Here is a 20,354-nt window from a genome sequence, read left to right on the forward strand (position 1 = left end):
TGCCTCCAATCCAAACCTGTCCCACATCCAATATGTCTGAATCTATTTCACAATTTGTAGTTTTACCCTTTTTCCCCATGCTATTTTCTTTGCCTTATCTTTTATTTGATTTACCTAATGAACTGTGAATAACGAGATGGGGGTGGATAGACAGACTAAGCTCTGAAAGGAAAGCAAGGGTCTGGCTACGTTCCAACAACGGAGGTCAGCCCTGAACCACTGCAAACTGACTCTAAAGCTTCTAAGATTCCCTGAGCACTCTCATTCTGTCACAAGTGTTTATTCGGGTTTGAGAATGGAAGGACATGGACTTGAATCCCCAGCAGTGACGCTGTACGTGGCTGTCACTGGGTGAAAGCACCTGGAAACTGCCTTTTCCTGCACCTCACATGGGGCTGTGGAAAACATCCAGTGAGAGAAGTTTGCCGGGTGGAGGAGGGGCTGTGGATGAGCCATGGATGGCTGTGGCCTAATTTCTTGGATAGAGCGTGTTACCATATGTCTTGAATCATTTATTTAGGTCAAAATCAGCGGGTTGTTCAGTCAGTCCAAATTTATACAGCTTAAGTCCTTTGGCGTGAGTATTTGACCGTGGTATTTCCCACTGTGAGTTCCTTGGTAATTGTTAAGAGCTATGCGTTTGTCGAGGCCTCTTCTCACAATTATCTGAGATATATCATTTTGCTCAACTTGAAAGCTCTCTACTAGAAAATAAATGAATGAAAATTCTCCAGGGTTTTCAGTGTGCATTTGTAAGGACCACTGACAAGTGCACGTGAGACATCAAAGCTGGTGTTTTCCATTCAGGACAGGGAGTCTGGATACTCTAGCTGAGACCCAAGGTTCCTTCCCAGGTCCCTTCAGCTTCTATTCATGGTCAGATGGCTGTTTGGGGGAAAAAAAACCCAGTCAGAACTAAGAGGTAGGGTAACCTCTCCCATCGATGTCAAGAAACAGAAACAAAACTAGGGAAAATATGTTCCTGTAGCTTCTCAAGAGGAAAAATCAATTCGGGTTTTCTGACACCTCTCCTACCAGAAAACATCTCAGCAAACAAGGTACTCGGATTTGGGAGCTGGAATTGCCTACTCTAATTCAGTCATGAAGTCAGCAGGGCATCTCCATTCCTTACAACCTCGCAAGGTGTAGAGTGCATACAATCCTGTTTGCAAAGCTCAATACAACAAGGATTCTTTCATACTCTTGAAACTGCTCTGTCCCCCACCCCCACCTTCTTAGAAAACTCTGGAAGCCTATGCCCACTCAGCTCTCTCACACACTTCTGTCATAGCCCATAGCAGTTGTTGGTCCTATGCATCAGCTGCCCCAAGAGCAATATCCCTTGATCTCAATTTCATTTCACATGCAATAAAACAGTTTAAAAGCTCTTGTAGAGTTGAGTTATTATCTCCCATTACCCTGTCCTTTAAATAATAAAAACACCCCTGTAAGAGTGGAAGTGATAATATGTTGTGAAAATATCTTTAAACCTGAAATTGAAGCATGTAGGCTAGCCCCGACCTCTGACCCGGGGTGAGAAACGCTGCAAAATATAATAACAAATGGGTTCAAGCTATTTCTTCAACTTAACTCTCACCTTAACGCTTTTTTCACGTATTTTGAAGTCTCTGGATAGACAACGTTCACATGGGAGGGTAAAGCCATGAAGCACGGAGAAAGGAAATAGGACCGACCATATCAGAAGGTTCCTTCTGGGCCTCCAGTGCTATGATGAAGGACTTTGAAAGATAATTTTCAAGACGTCCTGGAAGAACTGGAGTAATTAATCAAAAAAGTTTGAATCAAGACCCAAGGGAGCCCTTTCAGCAGTGAGAGGTTTTAAATGCTAAGCACGCTACAATAAAGAATCAACCTGCATTCCTGTTCTCCAGCAGTGACTCTCAAACTAGAGCTTGGCACCAGCACCACCCAGAGCTTGTTAGAAACCAGCCACAGGGCCTCACCCCACAGTTTCCAATTCTACAAGTCCAGGATGGGCCCCAAGAATTTGCACTTATGATAGGTGTCCATTGCTACCACCCTGAACAGCACACTTTGATAGCCACAACCTTGGGAACTGCCATTAAAGTGCTGGTGGCTAACCAGCGGCATTGCTCGTACGTGAAGCATCTTAGAAATGAAGGGAGCTGGGTCAGAAATCAAAGCCTGTCCTCGGCTACACAGGAAACGCAAGGTCATCCTGGGCTACCCGAGACCTCGTCTCAAAAGCACAACAGGAAGAAATGCAGGCCCTCACACCCCAGCCCCAAATCAATGAAGTTAAGTCTTTGATAGATGGAGCATGTTCCCAACCAAATGACTACATCTACAAATTAACCGAAAAGCTTCACAGTGAATTTAGTTTAGAAGGTGTGTTAGTCTGCACTTTCTAAAGGAACAACACTGATAGAAATAAATACGTAATATGTATTTGTTATTATCTATTCATTAATAGAATAGCTTACAGGCTGTAATCTAGCTAGTCCAACAATGGATGTTTGCCAACAGAAGGTCCAAGATTCCAGCAGTTTTTCAGTCCCTGAGTTCGGATGTCTCTGTGGCTCCTCAGTATATCCCGGAATCCCACATGAGTAAGCTCTAATGCCAGTGAAGGATCAGACTTGCCGGTGCGAGCAAGAGCAAGCAGCAAAGAGCAAGCTTCCTTTCTCCGTGCCCCTCACACAGGCTGCCAGTAGAAGGTGTGGCCCAGATTAACAGTGGAATCTTCCCACCTCAACGGATCCAGATTGAAGGAGGATCTTCCCACTTCAAATGATTTAATTAAGAGAAATCCTTCACAAGTGAACCCAGCCTACTTGACTTTCAGTTAATTCCAGATGTAGTCAAGTTGGCCACCAAGAATAGCCACCATATAAGTCTTGTCCCAAAAGTTCCCGTAATCTTCATTCTAAGCAGTACAGTGTAACCTTCAGCGACACGCAAGGAATACCTACAACTAATTAAAAATTATTCATTGAGGGGTTGGGGATTTAGCTCAGTGGTAGAGCGCTTGCCTAGGAAGCGCAAGGCCCTGGGTTCGGTCCCCAGCTCCGAAAAAAGAACCCAAAAAAAAATTATTCATTGAGTCTATCACTAAATAAGGAAAGAGAAATGATCTCAAAACAGACTGGTAATAAGTCCTAACCCGGCTATCAAGTTCTATCTAACCTGAATAAGTAGATTTTCTTACAGGAATAATCCAAAGAGCTATGCCCACATCTTTGTCCTGAGCTAACTGTGGGGGTGGGGTAGGGGTGGGGGGGTGGGCTGGGGAGCATTGAGAACAACTCGAGAAGCAAAAGCATTCTGAAAAATCAAGTGAGAGGAAGTTGTTATCCCCACCTTCAAAGGCAACCCTTGAGCAAAAATGTTTAACTGGCCTCCCTCCACCATTCAGCCTCCAACATGGCGGCTGCAGAGTTAGCCTCAAGACTCACCTCACCACTTTACAGCTCAGCCAAGCTTTTGCTAACGATGGCTTCTAATGAGGCCATGCATATGCTGCCACCACTTGGGAGCTGGCTTCTTCCCTATACTCCTAAGACAAACTATCATTTGGGCTTTGGATGGAGCACTTTGAAGGAAAAAAAATCTCCTTCAGAATTCAAACGGATGGAATTTCAGACACTTAATATTGGTAGTGCATACCTGTAACCCCAGCACTCAGGAAGCAGAAGCAGGTGAAGCTCTAAATTCGATGCCAGCCTGGTCTACAGAGCAAGTTCCAGGATAGCCAGGGCTATTCAGAAAAAAAATCCTGTCTCAAAAGAAAAACAAAAACAAACACACACACACACACACACACACACACACACAAAACCCACGAAGTTAGTAAGGGATTTACCCCTCAGATCCCCCGCCAAGCAATGAGGCATCCCTCAGCTTAATCTATAATCTATTCATGTCAAGCCAGCTCACCTGTATGACTCATGCTCCTTGTCAAATATGAATGACAGTTTCTCTGTAAGTGGTTCCTATGCTCAGATCTCTGGCTCGGCTACAGCAAGAGACTTGGAGTTCTGGCTTGTTTGCCATGTACCATGAGAAACACAGCATGGAAAGCACGACTCAGAGTGGCTAGCATTGAGCCGAGCCTGAACACTTGTGGCCTGGGGAAGAGTAGAGTGTGAGAGGGGTTTCCCAGGCCAATGTTCAGGGCCAGGTGTCCTCTGCATCTGCAGTGGATCAGCCATGGTGGTGAGGCATCTTACCCTCTTCTCCGTGGACCCTCACCCAAGCGAATGATAATGAGAAAAGCCTGCTCTTGGGCCACACCCCGGGTAGGTGTATCTCGAAGACAGCAAGCACTAGCAGAAGTACCAATTACCATCACCGCCACAGGGAATGGGTGTCTCCTGGTGTCAGGAGCCAGGAGCAGCCTTCTCTGCTATTCACCTAAGCAGGTACCAGGTTTTCATTAGAGTGAGCGTGTTCCCTGCACATGCGCCCCTCAAGACATAAGGTGGACTGCCCATTGTGTGAGGATTGGATGGTATAAAACCACAGCCGAGGTGCCACCGCTGACCATGAGAGCAGGAAGGCCTCCCTGGCTCAGGGCTGCAACCGCACAGCTTCACCACGACCAGATATGTGAAGCTCCTCTTTCCTCCCCACAAGGGCTTCTTCTTCAGACGCATGAGAGCGGGCAGGAGCGAAGTGCAGCTGGAGCTCATTAAAGGCAACCCAGGTCCACTTGGAAGCACACAAGACTTCTCCTTCTGCTATTGGCTGAGCCAACAGGGCCATCTGGAGCACGGGGTCTGGCGTCTTCACTAGCACTTCATGGAAAGTTTCCCTAAAACCTCCGAATAAATGTTTTTCTCTCAATAAGCAACTCAACCTTTCTCATCCCGTGTATCTCGGCGTGGTTTCTAGGAGTGAGCCATTTGAAGGATCTTGCCTGCTGATAAGCTGTTGGTAAAAAGTAACCAAGAACCCATTCTTACTTACCTTTCCCAAGGTTAGCAAAAACAAAGATGAAGGACAATCACAGTTCACAAACATTCCGATCTCATTACTATCAGAGTTTGGAAAAGTGAATTTCAGAGTCATTCCTGATATCCAATGGGAATAGGGGACAGGGTTCCAGGACCCGCAGCTGTTGCTGACTTTGGATGAAAGATGGACGGGCCCTTTCACTCCATCATTTAAGTGTTTACTGCATTCAAAGCAGCAACCCGAGGAGTCACACATATGAAAGCATTGTATTCTCACAACCGGATGAGCATTTTACACTTTACAGATAAAGAAACTGAGGCCACGAGAACTCACGGGCTACCCCGAAGTAGTAGTGACGGGCGAGGTAGGGATTTGAATCCAGAGAATGGGTCTCCACCCCTCATGCTCTTAGGCAACATCCTGAGCTCCCGCCTCGTCCTACTTTCCGAGACTAGCTGGACCTAGGGAAGAAGATGGAAGCCAGAGCTGGTGCCAACAACCTGGGATAAATGTCAGGAAGCTCACAAAGCAAAGGAAGCAGAATTCTACTCCAGACTCTTGGAGCGAGAGGCAGGGGGCGGAACTCAGCGCTGCTTTTCCTACAACACAGACAGCAGCCCCTGGGCACCTACCAGACATGCGCATTCTAGGCTTCACCCCGGACCTGTTGCTGAATCTAAATCCACTACGTTCCCAGGGATCCAAACACAAAGAGAGCTAATGGCTTCACGGCTCCAGCACTGTCGCTTTGTGATAAACCCGCTCATGAACATATGTAAGGCCCGGGGAATTGACCAGTCTGTGCTGAGAGTTCCCACAATGCCTACACCTGACCGCCCCAGGCCCACCTCTGTGCAAAGGGTAGCAAGTACTCAAAAACCTACATGGCCCCCAATCTCTACCACCCTACCCCAGCCCAAGTCCCCTTGTGTCCATCTTGGCCCTCCAAAACACTATCTAGGGGCTTTTATGAGTTAACACTCCATCTCTTCAAAAAGCACACAGGCACCCGTTACCCAGAGTCACTTGCAGCATCGGAAGGTACCTCAGTGCCATAAGGACCACCTAGCCCTTCCTCACAGCTGACACACACCATTTTCACATGCGACCATAATCTACAATCCAGGTGTGCTTCACCACAAAATTCAAGTCATCAGCAGGTATGAATTCAAATGCCCAACCTCTCGGCATCATCAAGTCCTGTTTATTAGTTCTGGGATTCTGTCGTGCTTTCTAGCCACAGCCACAGCCACAGCCACAACCAAGGCACAAACCTTTGTTGAAAGTAATTTTTTTCTCTATAGTCCTGGTGAAATCTTTCAGATGTCTGATTCTGAGAGCTGCAAAGTTGACTGCAGGAAGGAGGGAGTATGCTAACCTGAGACCCTGAAACTGTTTTAAGCTGGCTGGGGCACGTGGGCTCAGATCCCCATGAGCTTAAGCCTTAGACATCCGGGAGTCTAAAGAGCTCTCAAGAGATACCTGTGTTGCTGGTCTGAGGACCGTCCTTTGGGAGTTAGTGTAAGAATTTGGGGGTAGAGGATTATCTGGACTTGACATTGGAATTTTCCAGTTCGGTCAAATCAATACTCTGCCTTACCAGAGTAACTAACAGAGGCAGGAAACTCGGTTCACATACGTGGAACTGTTTTGTGTATTTTCATTCTCATTCCCTGACCTGATTCCTAGTTCTTAGTCACCTTACACAGTTCATGCAGCAGCCTTGACAGAGCCACAAGTCCAGTAAGTAATCAGTCCTTTTAAATAGCCTTACACAACAGAACTAAGTCCTACAGCAAAGAAATCTAGAATCTGGAGCACCTTGAAGCCAGAAGCTGGCACCACCAGAAATCCCTGCACCGGGGGCCTGAGCCACTTTGCCAGGAGAGCAAAATGACCGCATCTCTCACCTCCCCAAATCTCCGATCATCTAAGCATCATTTATTCAATGGCTAGCAAATCAAGGATTAAAAAAACACTACCATTCAGACCACCAGTTATCATCAGCTCCTCAGGCTAATCGGATTGGTTTGGTTTGCTTGTTGAGTGTAGAGTGAGCAGAAGCGTTGAGATCTTAAATATACAGTGTCTGCTGCCACCTTGTGGCAATTTGGAGCCAATGCCCTCTCTGAAACAGGCAACGCACCCCTGCAGTAATATATTCCTAGACAGCCAAGTTTAAAAAAAGAAAAAAACCTTAATCTGTCATCTAAAGTCCTGAGATATGGCAATAAGAAAATCGAAAGCTAGGTCAGGATGAACGGAGACCTTGGGAGTCAATAACTCGGTGGCATTGGCCCATTCCAGACATCTCTACCTTGACCTCCTCTTCTGTGACAAGGAGGCTGATGGCAGTGTCTGTCTAGTGCTTCTGCGGGAACTCCAGGAGATAATACACACACCCCTTGTAATGGCGCCTGGTCCTTGGCAATGATCCCCAGACTCCAGCTCTGTTGATGAAGATGATGGTGCTACACACAAATCAGCGTCCTCCACTCCAGGCTCCACCTGACCAATCAGTGCAGGATTCTTCTTCGTCCAGCCCAATGCTCCAGAGACTCTGGTTCTCTTTGGGCAGGAGGAGCTGGAGAAGTTGCTCCCTTAGATGTCACTGTAAACCCCACTTTTTTAATTACGTTAACTTTATTTTATTATTTTATCTGTATGGGCATTTCTCTACATGCTTGTCTGTGCCCCACTTATATGCCCACCTCCCTGGAGGGCAGAGAGGGCCCTGGAGTTACAGACCACTGTGAGCTGTCATGTTGCTTCTGGTCTTCAAACCTGGGTTCTCTGGAAGAGCAACCTAAACACTAAATAAGCCGTCTTTCCAGCCCTAAATCCGGCATTTTACAGTAAGTCGTTCTATTCCATAAAATTACTTGCTATGGAGAGGGTAATGGGTAGAGGATGAGAAAGCCAATCAAACTGTCCATTGTGACCATCTGAGTGGAAGGACAAAATGACAGAGTAAAAAATTGTGCCTGAGATCCCCTCACTCGAGCGTTTTAGCACGCAACACGACTTTCTAAAGGTTTTCCATGTGGCTCTGATGAAAACCACTGCAGTAAAAACCCACAGAAAAGCCAAGGGTTCATGGACAGGATTGGTTTCCCTGTAATCACAGTGAAGTGGGAAAGACCAAGGTGCTCAGAGGTCAGTGCTCCACAACACGTATGCATATGCATATATGTATAATGTGTGTATTGGTGTGTCTAAGTGTGCGATGTTTATAATGGCGTACAGGTGCAAATGTAAGAGAAAATGTCTGAGCACACATTGCTAGTGGCTGTGCTACTAAATTCTATTAAAACATATGAGGACTATTTATTGAATGATCTAATACTCCTTGGCAACTAGACACCTGACTTTTAACTTGATCACACTGTGGCTCTGGGGTACGTTTAGGAACAAATCCCAAACATATTTCTTTAACAGGCGTATCTCATCTGGCAACAATACTTGCTTTGTAGTTTAGCGCACTCTATGTTCAATTTGAGAACAATGTTTAATTGTTGAAGAGATTCATGGGCCAATGACCTGCTAATTTAAGCACATGTTCCAGTCAATGCAACTCCAGTGTCCCGGGAGACCTACGTTCATCCCTGCTAACTGTACTATCTGCGTGGGTGAGTTTCAGAAGACGTAGAAGCCGAGTAGACTGGTTGTTACCAGGGCAAGAAGGGACAGGAAGTGGGCAGCTATCAGTCAAAGCGCAAGATTACCATTAGGCAGGATGGGTAATTCTAGAAGCTACCATTCACATACAGATGTTAGGAAGGTGTGGTTATGTTATGGTTATGTGTTGGAAGGCGATTTTAGGTGTTGTCACTATTAAAAATCAATAACTCTGTGAGGAGATGGATTTGTTAACTCCTCCCACTGTGATGTAACAAAACATGGTGGCTAGACCTTAAACTAATATACAGTTAGTTATAAAGAAGTGAGTAGGTAGACACTACCTCAATTAAGCTGTCTAGGTTTTTTCTAAGTTGATTTGAAATGGGTAATTTGTGACCAGCTCATCAGCTGCTACTGTGGCCTCTCCGTGCGTGAGTCCCAAGAAGACGCACAGACTCTCTGCACACAACCTGTGCTAACTCTCCTCTGTCCTTCCCACAGGAGGACTACAACCAGCTGCGGCCCCTCTCTTACCCCAACACCGACGTGTTTCTCATCTGCTTCTCTGTCGTGAACCCTGCCTCTTACCACAACGTTCAGGAGGAGTGGGTCCCGGAGCTGAAGGACTGCATGCCTCACGTGCCTTACGTGCTCATTGGGACCCAGGTTAGCATGAGGGTAAGGGAAGGGCGGGAGAGGCTGTGAAGGAAAGGTGAACCCTGTGTTCTATCAAACACCACGACAGATTCTCAGGTATATCACATGGGTGAGGAGAGGTTCTGAAGGTGCGCAATTATCTAGCTGAAAATGTTACGTATTTAATATGCAGGAGAAAGTTTTGATCTGGCCTTTAAAATTAAGCTCGCAACATAATTATTTGACAGATACTCTTCTCAGCCCTGAATTGAGTAATGAAGCATGGGCATCAATTTTACATACTATCTGGATATTTTCTTTAAAGTTAGACACAATTGTTTCAATGCAGCAAAATAGGCGTGTGGGTGTGAATGGCCCTGCGGACAGGGTACACCATGGCAGGCCTCCTGGACAGCCGTGCTGGAGAAGAAAGGAGCTCTTTGCTTTCCCATTACTCTTTAGTCACGCAGGTGTGAGGACTGTTAAACCGCACACAGTGGCAAGTAACAGCTACAAACGGTCAAGGCCTTGACCGTGTTAGAAGCTGACAAAGTTCCTCAGCCTGAACCTCCATCACGAGCCTCATGCTGCCTAAGGACTGGCTGAGCTCGCCATAGTTCAGTGGCCTCCGTCCTTGGCTGTTTTGAAACCCGCATTAGTGTTCCAATCCCAGGACCGTACTGTGGCCTTGGGGCTTCCCATATGCTTCCTACAGCACCTCTTTTGATTTCTTATGTTCAATCCTATTTGACAAAGAGGAAATTTTAAAAACCGTAAATGAAAGAAAGATGCTTTCTAAAAACAACATGGGCAGGTGGGGTTCTATGTATTCACTTAGATCCGGCATAGACCTCCTTTATCCATGCAGCCGGCAGAGCACAAGTCATGTTTCTGCCCTGAACAGTATCGATTTGTGTAAATGAAGGTTTTTTTCTACCTTCGATTGCAAATATTAATGCCTGTCCACTGCTAGAAACCTAGATCCCGCCACCAAAATCTGTAACTGGCCATTCGAAGTCCTCATTGTGACTTGAATCTGTTTAGAATAGTCACTAAGTCGAACGGTTAAAGAAAAATAGAAAAACACACGGAGACATAAAACTATGACTTTGCATGAGCATTGTTCTAATCGATGGGATCCTAGCCTGACCAGATCGACTTCCTGCAGGAAGTAAGTCCCCCTGCCCACTTACACAGTAACTTCTGAAAGCAACCACAACATTTAGTAGAGGGTCCAGTCTTTCACCTGCTGCCCTCAAAGCCGCTCCCCTGGAGAGATATTCTACTGCTTCACTAGAGGAACCCTTTGGCCTCTCCTCACTGGGACCCCCCTGCAAGGCCTCCCTGTCCCTTTGTTACCTGTTGAAAAGGTCTCACAGGTAGCAAATCTCCAACCCTTTGAAGGTCAAGATTTGATTCCGGGGCTGGGGGGCAGGGGGGAGGATCAATGGACCCAAAGCCATAAAAGTATTATATAATAAGTAATATGAGTTACAGTCAAATGAGTAATCACCAAAAGGTGCCCTCGCCATTGCAGGACGTTCTCAGTGGCCAGGTTCACTGCTTTGAAGACTATGTAAAGCCACCCTGACACATGAAAGCACTTGGAAGGCAGAGGAAGGTGGATCTATGTTAGTGAGAGGCCAGCCTGGTCTACATAGTGAGTTCTAGGACAGCCAGAGCTACACAGAGAAACCCCTGTCTCACACAGTGAGAGAGGGAGAGAGAGAAGGAGAGGGAGAGAGGGGGAGGGAAGGAAAGGGAGGAGAGAGAGAAAAACTCACTTCAGACTCTCAAACATAGCATGGGCATATATATTGTTTTCTTGGATAACATCCAGCAACATCAGAGAGGTGAAAGTGGGAGAGGGCACTATATTATGTCTCCACTTAAAAATAACGGATAAGGCCTGAAAATAGTTAACACGTCTTTGTCCCAGATTGATCTCCGAGATGACCCCAAAACCTTGGCGCGTCTGCTGTACATGAAGGAGAAGCCCCTCACCTATGAGCACGGCGTGAAACTGGCGAAAGCGGTACGATCACGTTTGAACTGAGCACTTAGGGGTGGGTGCCTTAAACTGCAGCATGCTTCACCTCTTCTTCCTCGTTCTACAAAAGCTAGAAGGAGCCATTTTGGAGAGTGTTCCTGTCAGCCGGCACCTTCTGTTTTCCATTAAGAAACTTCAAGAGTTTCGACAGCTAAGCACTTGCCATTTTGCTTCATTGGCGTCCAGACCATGGACTTGCCACATTGAGCATGAATTAATGGTAATCATTAGATGTACATCTGCAAACCTCCCTGTTTATTATCAGTGTAACTCATCTAAATGACCCCATATGAGGCGTTTTGTGATCTTTTTTTTTTTCAGGTAGAGAATTGGATTTGAAATCTGGCAGGGTTCTCTGTCTAATCTTTCTCTTCCTATAATGAATAGCCACTTAGTCTGGGCAGCATTGTGAATAGCTAGGGAAGCATAGCACGCAGCTCAGAGTAACAGGGTGAGGAATCTAAGTGGCTGTCTGACAGAGTGGAGCTGGAATTACCTCCTCTGGCCATTCTTCACTTCTGAGAGTCGGCCATAAACAGTGATCTTGCTACAGAAGTGCTTCAAAATGTATTTGCCAGACACCCAATCTCTGCCTGCCCATTGTCACCACAACATGAGCAGAGCAGCCACTGTAATGGACACATGTGCAGAAGGAGACTTAAGGGCCATGGTCTCTGATTGGAATTTACTTCCTCCTTGATTTAGTCAATCAACCCAAGCAGGGGAGTTTAAATTTTTAATATTTTACTTCCTAAGTAACTAACCCTGCAAGACATATGCCCCCAAGCAGTTAGTCACCTCCAAACCAGTCAAGAATAACATTAGCTACAAATTACTCTTTAGCAAAAGATAGATAGATGGACAATAGATAGATGATAGGTAGGTAGGTAGATAGAAGATAGATAGATAGATAGATAGATAGATAGATAGATAGATAGATACATACATACATACATACATACATACATACATACATACATAGATACATAGATACATAGATACATAGATAGATAGATAGATAGATAGTTAGATAGATACATAGATACATAGATACATAGATAGATACATAGATAGATACATAGATAGATACATAGATAGATACATAGATAGATACATAGATAGACACATAGATACATAGATACATAGATACATAGATACATAGATACATAGATACATAGATACATAGATACATAGATACATAGATACATAGATAGATTGTGGGATTTCTCTTATTAAAGCTTGTTTAGAGGTCACAAATGGCATATGACACCTTCTCTGGAAGTGGATTTAACTGTAGTGTTCTATGGGTACAATGCTTAAGGACATCACACAGACGTTTGAACTCTTCCTACTTCTGCCACAGACCTGTAAGCCATCTAGGGAGATGTTGGCATGCTAAGCCTCTTAGAGGTGAGGAAATGGCCCCGGGGGAGATGAGCATGACTGAATCATAGACACATTTGAATCCATCTATGTGCATGCTGGGCACTGGAACATCATTCCCACTGTCTTCTCCAGCCATGTGTGTGACCCCTGGGTAAATGAGTGGATCTGTGGGTTCTGCTCCAACATCCAACCTCACTAACACACATGTTAATGTGTGTGACTGTATGTGGCTCCTAGCAGGAGGGCCCACTGTTTCTGCAGTAGCCTACTCTGTGTTCCTTGCCTCCAGGACTGTTCCCTCCTTCATGCAGTGGCTTCCTAGCCTCATTCTGAGTTTGGAAAGCTGCTTTTTGGGTTTGGTTTTTGTTGTTTTTCCCTGTGATAACAAGTCGCCCCGAAGCCTGCAGTTTCATTTCAGCTTTATTTTAAGAACAGTGGCTGAGCTCATCGCTTGATTACCTTTTGCCAGCCTCTCCTAGCAACTGCTCTCTGGTTTACAATCATGTTGAGAGTATGAAATCCAATCTAGAAGAAAACCAAGCGAGATTTTTTTTTTAAACTGGTTTCGTGACGATTCACGTAATTACAGAGACGTTTTTAGGTTCCTGAGTCTTTGAGTCCTCTGTCAGATACTTTAGTGTAAGAGCTAGTTAGCATTTACGCTGTGATGATCTGATCCTGGGTGTGGCATAGGCTTCCTCTTAGTTAATCCTCCATGCACCTCCTGTGGTGTGTTTATTATTGTCAAAACTCATCCAGAGGCAAATGAGGGTTAGAGAGGCGAGCTCTCTGAGTCGATGCCCTCTGCCTCCTTCCTAGAGTCTGCAAACAAATTCTTCACTTTGGGACCCCTTCTGCAAAGACTTCTAGGAACAGCAGAGCAGTAGTTCCATCCCCTGGTTTGAGAGATGGACACATTCTTATCCCTGCAAGTTAGGGCCAGTTCTTGAGCCTGTAAATGGGTTGGCAAAAGTCTTACTCCCTTAGGTTCCTGTGGCACCGCAGTGAACTAACATGCTGTCCCTCTTAGCCTGCTTGCCCTCAGATTTGTCTGCATCTGGGAAGACATTGCCCTCTGTTCCTTCTAACTACATTTTTTGTTTTGGTTTTCAGTATGTTCTCATGTAGCCCAGGCTGGCCTTGAACTCTACATATACCCGAGGATAGCCTTGCTTTTGCTGGTTTGTTTCAGAAGCACATCTGATTTTATGCAGAGCTGGGAATCAAAGTCTAGGCTTTGTCCATTGCAGGCAAGAATGCTGCCAGTTGGGGTTGGGGATTTAGCTCAGTGGTAGAGTGCTTGCCTAGCAAGCGCAAGGCCCTGGGTTCGGTCCCCAGCTCCGAAAAAAAGAAAAAAAAAAAGAATGCTGCCAGTGGGCTCCAGTCCCCAACCCTTCTAGCCTTGCTATGCGTCTTCTGTGCACCCCACCCAAGTCAAAGGAGAGGAAAAGGTTTCGCTTGCCGTTTGACTTGATTTGACCTGTTACAAGTTGGCTTGTCTTCATCCCTTGCCATCAGATCTTGTATATTGTATAGCTCTGTGGCAGGTTTCCCACCCCTGAGAACAATGCACCTTAAGTATTGTAAGAAAGTATCAGAAAGGTGTTCTGTTTGCTGCCTCAATCTCTCCTTTGTTTTGTTTTACTTCCTTGAAAGGTGTCAGTTTGGTCAAGCCTGCTGCAGATTGCACACATGTGTGTCTTAATGAGGAGTCTCTGAGCTTTTGCAGATGGGTCCTAAATACTTAGCTGAGTAGGTCATTTGGCTCTTGAGGACCAGGGAAGGGCACTGCTATAAACAAGAAGGGCCATGTTTCTTTGACACAGTTTTCCATTTCAATCTTTGATGGCCCTGATGAATTTTTTGAGCATTCTTTTTAATATGTCTGTGTCCTTTCCCTGAACCACAACAAACTCTCCTCTCTGACCCCTGAGCACGTAGAGCATGGCAAAACAATCATCTCACAACTGGGCTCTGTGTCTCACAGGGAACGTTCCAGATCACACCCAAAATCCCTTGGCTACTTTTCCTGGAACGATCAACACACCATAATGTAACGTTAACCTCCTCACACAACAATGCCTTTTAGGGCTGTCTCGTTACCTTTTCCCATGTCAGAATTGGAAGAGACAAGTTTGGGCTCCTCCTGCCTCATTCAGAGGCACGGGCTGACACTAAAGTACTGTCAGTTGGCAGTGCTGTAGGGAGGAAGGGAGCAAGCTCCACTCATCTCTTAGGGTCCCAGAGTGAATGAACAGCAGTCAGCCAAACTCCTAAACTTTTCAGAATTACTATGGGGCTTTGGAATCATTAGTGGGAAGTTTGTCCAAATGTGATCGCCTACATCACTTTCTAAGGTCCCTCCCCACCCCTACATAACTGACAGAGTCATCACATTACAAGCAAATACTTTCAGTTAGTCCTTTACTTGCTGTGCTTTTTATATATGTGTGGACCAATTTCTAAAGGCAGAAGATGACATTTCATGTTGTCGTTAGGGGAAAAACTCTCTACCCCCTTTTCCTCTCTCTCATATCCTGTTTTTAATAGGTTTTTGAAGTTTTGCCCAAATCTAAAGGCCAGACCATTATCAAAACAAAATCCATAAAGTAGGTTTTCATCATGCACTGATGGCTTCAATTCCCAACCTTTGATATTTCCCACTGGCTTATAAAACAGCCATTCTTGTCAGAAAAAGAACACCTACCAAAAAAAAGGCTCAAGCTGTCTGTAGGAAGAAATTTTGAAATAAATGTCTGGACCTACCAAAACAATTTTATTTCATACCGAGTCTTCATGTCTGGGACCTTTCAAACAATCCCATTCAGTGACTGTTACCTTGGCCAACTTGTTGCTGGACTGAGTCTAAGGGTCATAGAATAAGAAAACAATATACCTCAAGGGCTAGGAGGATGACTTGTCCTGAAAGAGTACTTGCTCTATAAGCATAAGGACCTGAGTTCAAATCCCCAGCACCCACATAGAAGCCAGTAACCCTAGCATCAGGGCAGAGATGGGAACATCCCAGGAGCTCACTAGCCGACCAGTGTAATCAAAGCAGCAAGCTCCAGGTTCAGCGAGACCCTGCTGCTAGGAAACAGGACAGAGAGTGATGGGGCAGGACACCTGATATCTTCCTCTGACCTCAACACACACACACATACACACACACACACACTTCCACACACATGCATACACACACATACATTCTGACACGCATATACACTCACACACACTTTCATACAAACACACACATTCTCACACACATATACATACATTAACACACACATACATGTATTTACATACCCATACATACACTCATACACATTCACATACACACTCTGGCACACACACACGTACATACATTCACACACACACACACACATGCATACATGCACACATTCCCATACACACACTCTCACACACATATGTACATTCACAAACACTTGCACACACATGCAAACACACACTCTCTCATACATGCACACACACATACATTCTGACACACATGTACATTCACACACTCACACAAACATACATTCTCACACATACATACACATATTCTCTCACATACACACATGCATTAATACACACATACATGCATTCACATACCCATACATATAATCACACACATTCACAATTCTCACTCTCTCACACACACTCTAACACATACATACATTCACAGACACATGCACACATATACACATTCACATATATACACATTCTCTCACACATACACACACATATATACATATACTCACACATACATATACACATTCACATACACACACTCTCACACACCTATACACACACACACACACACACACACACACACACACCTCAAGAGACAAAGATTTTAAATGTAGTTCCCTCTCCTTCTGGTTGAACACTCATTTTACCTTGCCTGGGCTGAATCCTTTCTTGTGGAAGCTAAACCACAAGTTTTTCTTCATTCCACATTATACAAGCTTCCTGGTGGCAGACAAATGCATCTGACATCTGTATCCCAACTGATCCACAGTGTTTCTTTCTTTTTTTTTAATTTATTTTTTTTATTAACTTGAGTATTTCTTATTTACATTTCGAGTGTTATTCCCTTTCCCAGTTTCCGGGCAAACATCCCCCTAATCCCTCCCCCTCCCCTTCTTTGTGGGTGTTCCCCTCCCCATCCTCCCCCCATTGCCACCCTCCCCCCAACAATCTAGTTCACTGGGGGTTCAGTCTTAGCAGGACCCAGGGCTTCCCCTTCCACTGGTGCTCTTAATAGGATATTCATTGCTTCCTATGAGGTCAGAGTCCAGGGTCAGTCCATGTATAGTCTTTAGGTAGTGGCTTAGTCCTTGGAAACTCTGGTCTTTCAATCGTATACATTAAATAAAACTCTCAATCTTGACTGTATAGAGAAATAGAATATGAGTCCACCATGAATTTTGGAAGCTGAGGAGATCATCCACTCTATTGGGACACCAGTCATGGCTGCTTTCTCCTGGTCCCCCAGCATCCCTGGGTGCCACCCACAAACTCCCATCTGTAATACCCTCACACCCTCACACTCTGCCTCCCTGTTTCCACGGCCATTCATCTGCCACAATTTCCAGGTCCAATATCCAGCCAGCCTCTTCTGCATTTGATCCGCTTTTTCCAAAGTTAGTTTCAAAATGGAAAATGGAAAGGGGGTTGTTTCTCCAGATGTCCTTAATATTCAGAGGCCCTCAGCACATAGTTGGCTCGCGTGAGCTTGTGAGACAAAAACACTCAGGTCCCCTCCTTTACCAAAGCCGAGTACAGCTTTCCTGGCTAGTGATTTTCTTAATGAGAATCAACAGTTTCTGGCCTGGATTTCTACATTTCTCATGAGATTTTCTAATTCTCATATAACACATAGTATGAAATCACTTTTTTTTCATCTTCAAAGAGTTGTAAGCAGCTGAATAGTAAAAAACACTAGCTGCTCTTCCAAAGAATCTGGGCTCGATTCCCAGCACCCACATAACATACAACTGTCTGTAATTCTAGCTCCAGAGGATCTGATGTCCTCTTCTGGCCTCTACAGGCACTGCGTGCACGTGGTGTGCAGATAGACCATGCAGGCAAAATGCCCACACACAGATAATTCTCATAATCATCAATAACAACAATAATTTGTTTTTAACAATTAGCCATTGTTATAATAATTCAAAATAGAACTTTAACCCAGTACAAAACACATGTCACTTAACTATAAAAATATACAGAGAGAAGGTGTCTCTATCAATGAATGTCTTCTATGATTTTTATTTCTTCATGTTTTACTGTATTAATTTAAAGTTTGTTTTTCAAAGTTTATTGTTATTAACAAAAATAGCAAACGGTGTCATGTTGCCAAGAGATACGTACCAACCAAAAATAATGTAAGATGGCTGCTTCTTAGCTGGCCTTTAGGTCCAGTGACACTGCCTTATCCCATACAAAAGAGCTTCTTCACTCGAACGTCACTGCCACATTCCGTATTGAAATGAAAGGACACCGGAAACAGACTGTCTGTAGAACAAGCAGACACGGGACCTGGCAAGTGAGAGGGTTGATACTCACGACTTTCTCTTTGTGTTTTAGATAGGAGCTCAGTGCTACTTGGAATGCTCTGCCCTGACTCAGAAGGGTCTCAAAGCTGTTTTTGATGAAGCCATCCTCACCATTTTCCACCCCAAGAAAAAAAAGAAAGGCTGCCACGGCTGCTGTGTAATCATCTGAAGTTGCCTGAGACCCGTCTCTCCGCCATGCAAAGAGGGAAGCCAGTCTCTGAGAACCAACGCTAGCCGAAAGGAGGGCGTGACCAGAAAGGAATTCCTGCATCCTCAAAGCCTGTCCCCACACCCTGCCAATTCCCCAGCTCAGTATCCTGTAAGCCACTGCCACAGCCCCAAGCCAGCCAGACATCCACACTGCGCATGGAGAAAGCAGAGGCTCGTTCAAACCGCAGGCTGGCGAGGTGTTGGAAGCCGAGTGAAGATCCGTCCAGTATTTCACATCTTCTCTCTCACGGTTATGAACCAACCGGAAGTCATGACGGGCAAACCAAGTACTCTCTGTCCTGAACCAATGGCCTTAGTTCATGTCTTCACCAACCTTGGGAATACGACAACTTTTTTTTTTCTGAGTCTTTTACTCAAGCCCCTTGCCGTTCATTTATTTCTACTGCAGTTTCCTGTTGTCCAATCACTTGAGCCTTACAAATCCACATCAAAATAACCGAAAGACAAGCTGGATTGTGTTTATGCCAACTGACAGTGGCTCTCTGCCAATGTTCTTAGAGCTGCCATGTACCTCTGAATGCCTAATTACAAAAAAAAAATTACAACTTTTATAAACTGACAGACCCATAATGTTTTTAACCTTTTTAAAAGAAAGCATCCTGTGAATTATTACAGCTCCCCGAGTTTGGCCAAAGATCAACCTACAAATGCTGCAGGTGATAGGGGGTCTGCTCTTGCAAAGCCTTACTGTCATTCAAAAACGGACTGTCGTGGAAGAAACCGTTTTCTACTCCTCCTCTAAACTGGTCAGGACAATAATAGAGCAAAGCTATCTTCCCACTGCAGGAGAGTGAGCCTGACCCACCCTGTTCATGTAGTATCTTCACTTTTTCTCCTGTGCCCACTGTGTTCCCAGTCAAAGCTTGCCAAAAAAAAAAAAAAAAAAAAAAAGAGTTCCAGAATCCTCCAGGGTCAAAGTGCCTCAACTTTCCTCCTTGCTTTAGGTGAAAGTGTTACTCAGCCCCATACAAGCTTCCATTAAGGACAGTTTCTAGTCTCAGCCAGTATGGAATCATTGCCCCCTCTCTTTCTTTCCTCCATACCCTCTCCCAAATGTCCATGGAGAATGGGCTTAAGCGGTGAAGCCTGTCCACTGAGGACATTTGGGAGAAGGGGTTTGGCCCTGAGTGGGAAAAGCTCCCAGCGAGGAATCCTGCCCCTGACAGGACAGTTTCAAACAGCCAGGGACTCTCTATGTTTTAATTAGAAGCGGTGATGGGCCCTGGTTAGCCTTACTTGCTTACAAATGCCCAGGAATTACCCAGGGAAACTGATTTATCATTTTTTTAACTTTATTCATATCTTAGCAATAAGAATTTATTTTACTTTTTCTTGATTGAAGCTCCCTCTGTTGGGGAAAAAAAAACTCTCAATCTTTCTAGTCTTTTCTGCTCTTAGAAGAACCACAGAAGAAAATGTATGGTATGGGTCTTCTTGAGTGTTTCCATGACACCTCTTCAGTCTTTGGGGGGCTTGATTGTTTGTCTGTTGTTTAGAATTTCTGAAATATATTTTTGCTTCTTCTACATGTTAGTACTGTCTTTCTTCTCTCCCATATAATCGCTAATAATTTTTTGAAGCACACATTTACATGCATGCACAAATATACATGCGCGGGCACACACACACACACACACACACACACACACACACACACACACACACACAAAGGAAACTTGAGTTCTGTATGCCAATGCTTGATATTTAGAAAAACAAGGACGGACTGTCTGCCTTCATACATGGAGATCAAATATGCATGAGTCATAATGAATATGCATGAGTCATAATAAATATGCATGACCCATAATGCTGTGGGCTACCACTCATACTTCATACACAGTGATGGGTCCTGTAACACTGTGCTATGAGCCGGTTTTGCTACAACACGGAATGGGTACATCCTGCTGAGGGCTGTTCCTCACTTGTGGAGG

The 20,354-nt window shown here is 44.8% G+C and overlaps 1 protein-coding gene across 2 annotated transcripts in view; it reads left to right on the plus strand.

The window, feature by feature from the left end:
• Window positions 1–19,314, plus strand: part of Rhoj (ras homolog family member J) — an 82,263-nt gene extending 62,949 nt beyond the window's left edge. Inside the window, exons 3-5 of one of the 2 annotated variants that reach the window (XM_039112008.2) lie at window positions 9,061–9,225; window positions 11,135–11,261; window positions 18,224–18,318. In XM_039112008.2, coding sequence (XP_038967936.1) covers window positions 9,061–9,225; window positions 11,135–11,251 — 282 coding nt within the window. In that variant the 3' untranslated portion in view covers window positions 11,252–11,261; window positions 18,224–18,318. Of the gene's footprint in view, window positions 1–9,060; window positions 9,226–11,134; window positions 11,262–18,223 lie in introns of both variants that reach the window. The other variant, NM_001008320.1, reaches the window with a different exon arrangement.
• Window positions 19,315–20,354: the final 1,040 nt, after the last annotated feature.

Source organism: Rattus norvegicus, chromosome 6 (genome assembly GCF_036323735.1).
Source record: "Rattus norvegicus strain BN/NHsdMcwi chromosome 6, GRCr8, whole genome shotgun sequence".
Lineage (NCBI taxonomy): Eukaryota > Metazoa > Chordata > Mammalia > Rodentia > Muridae > Rattus > Rattus norvegicus.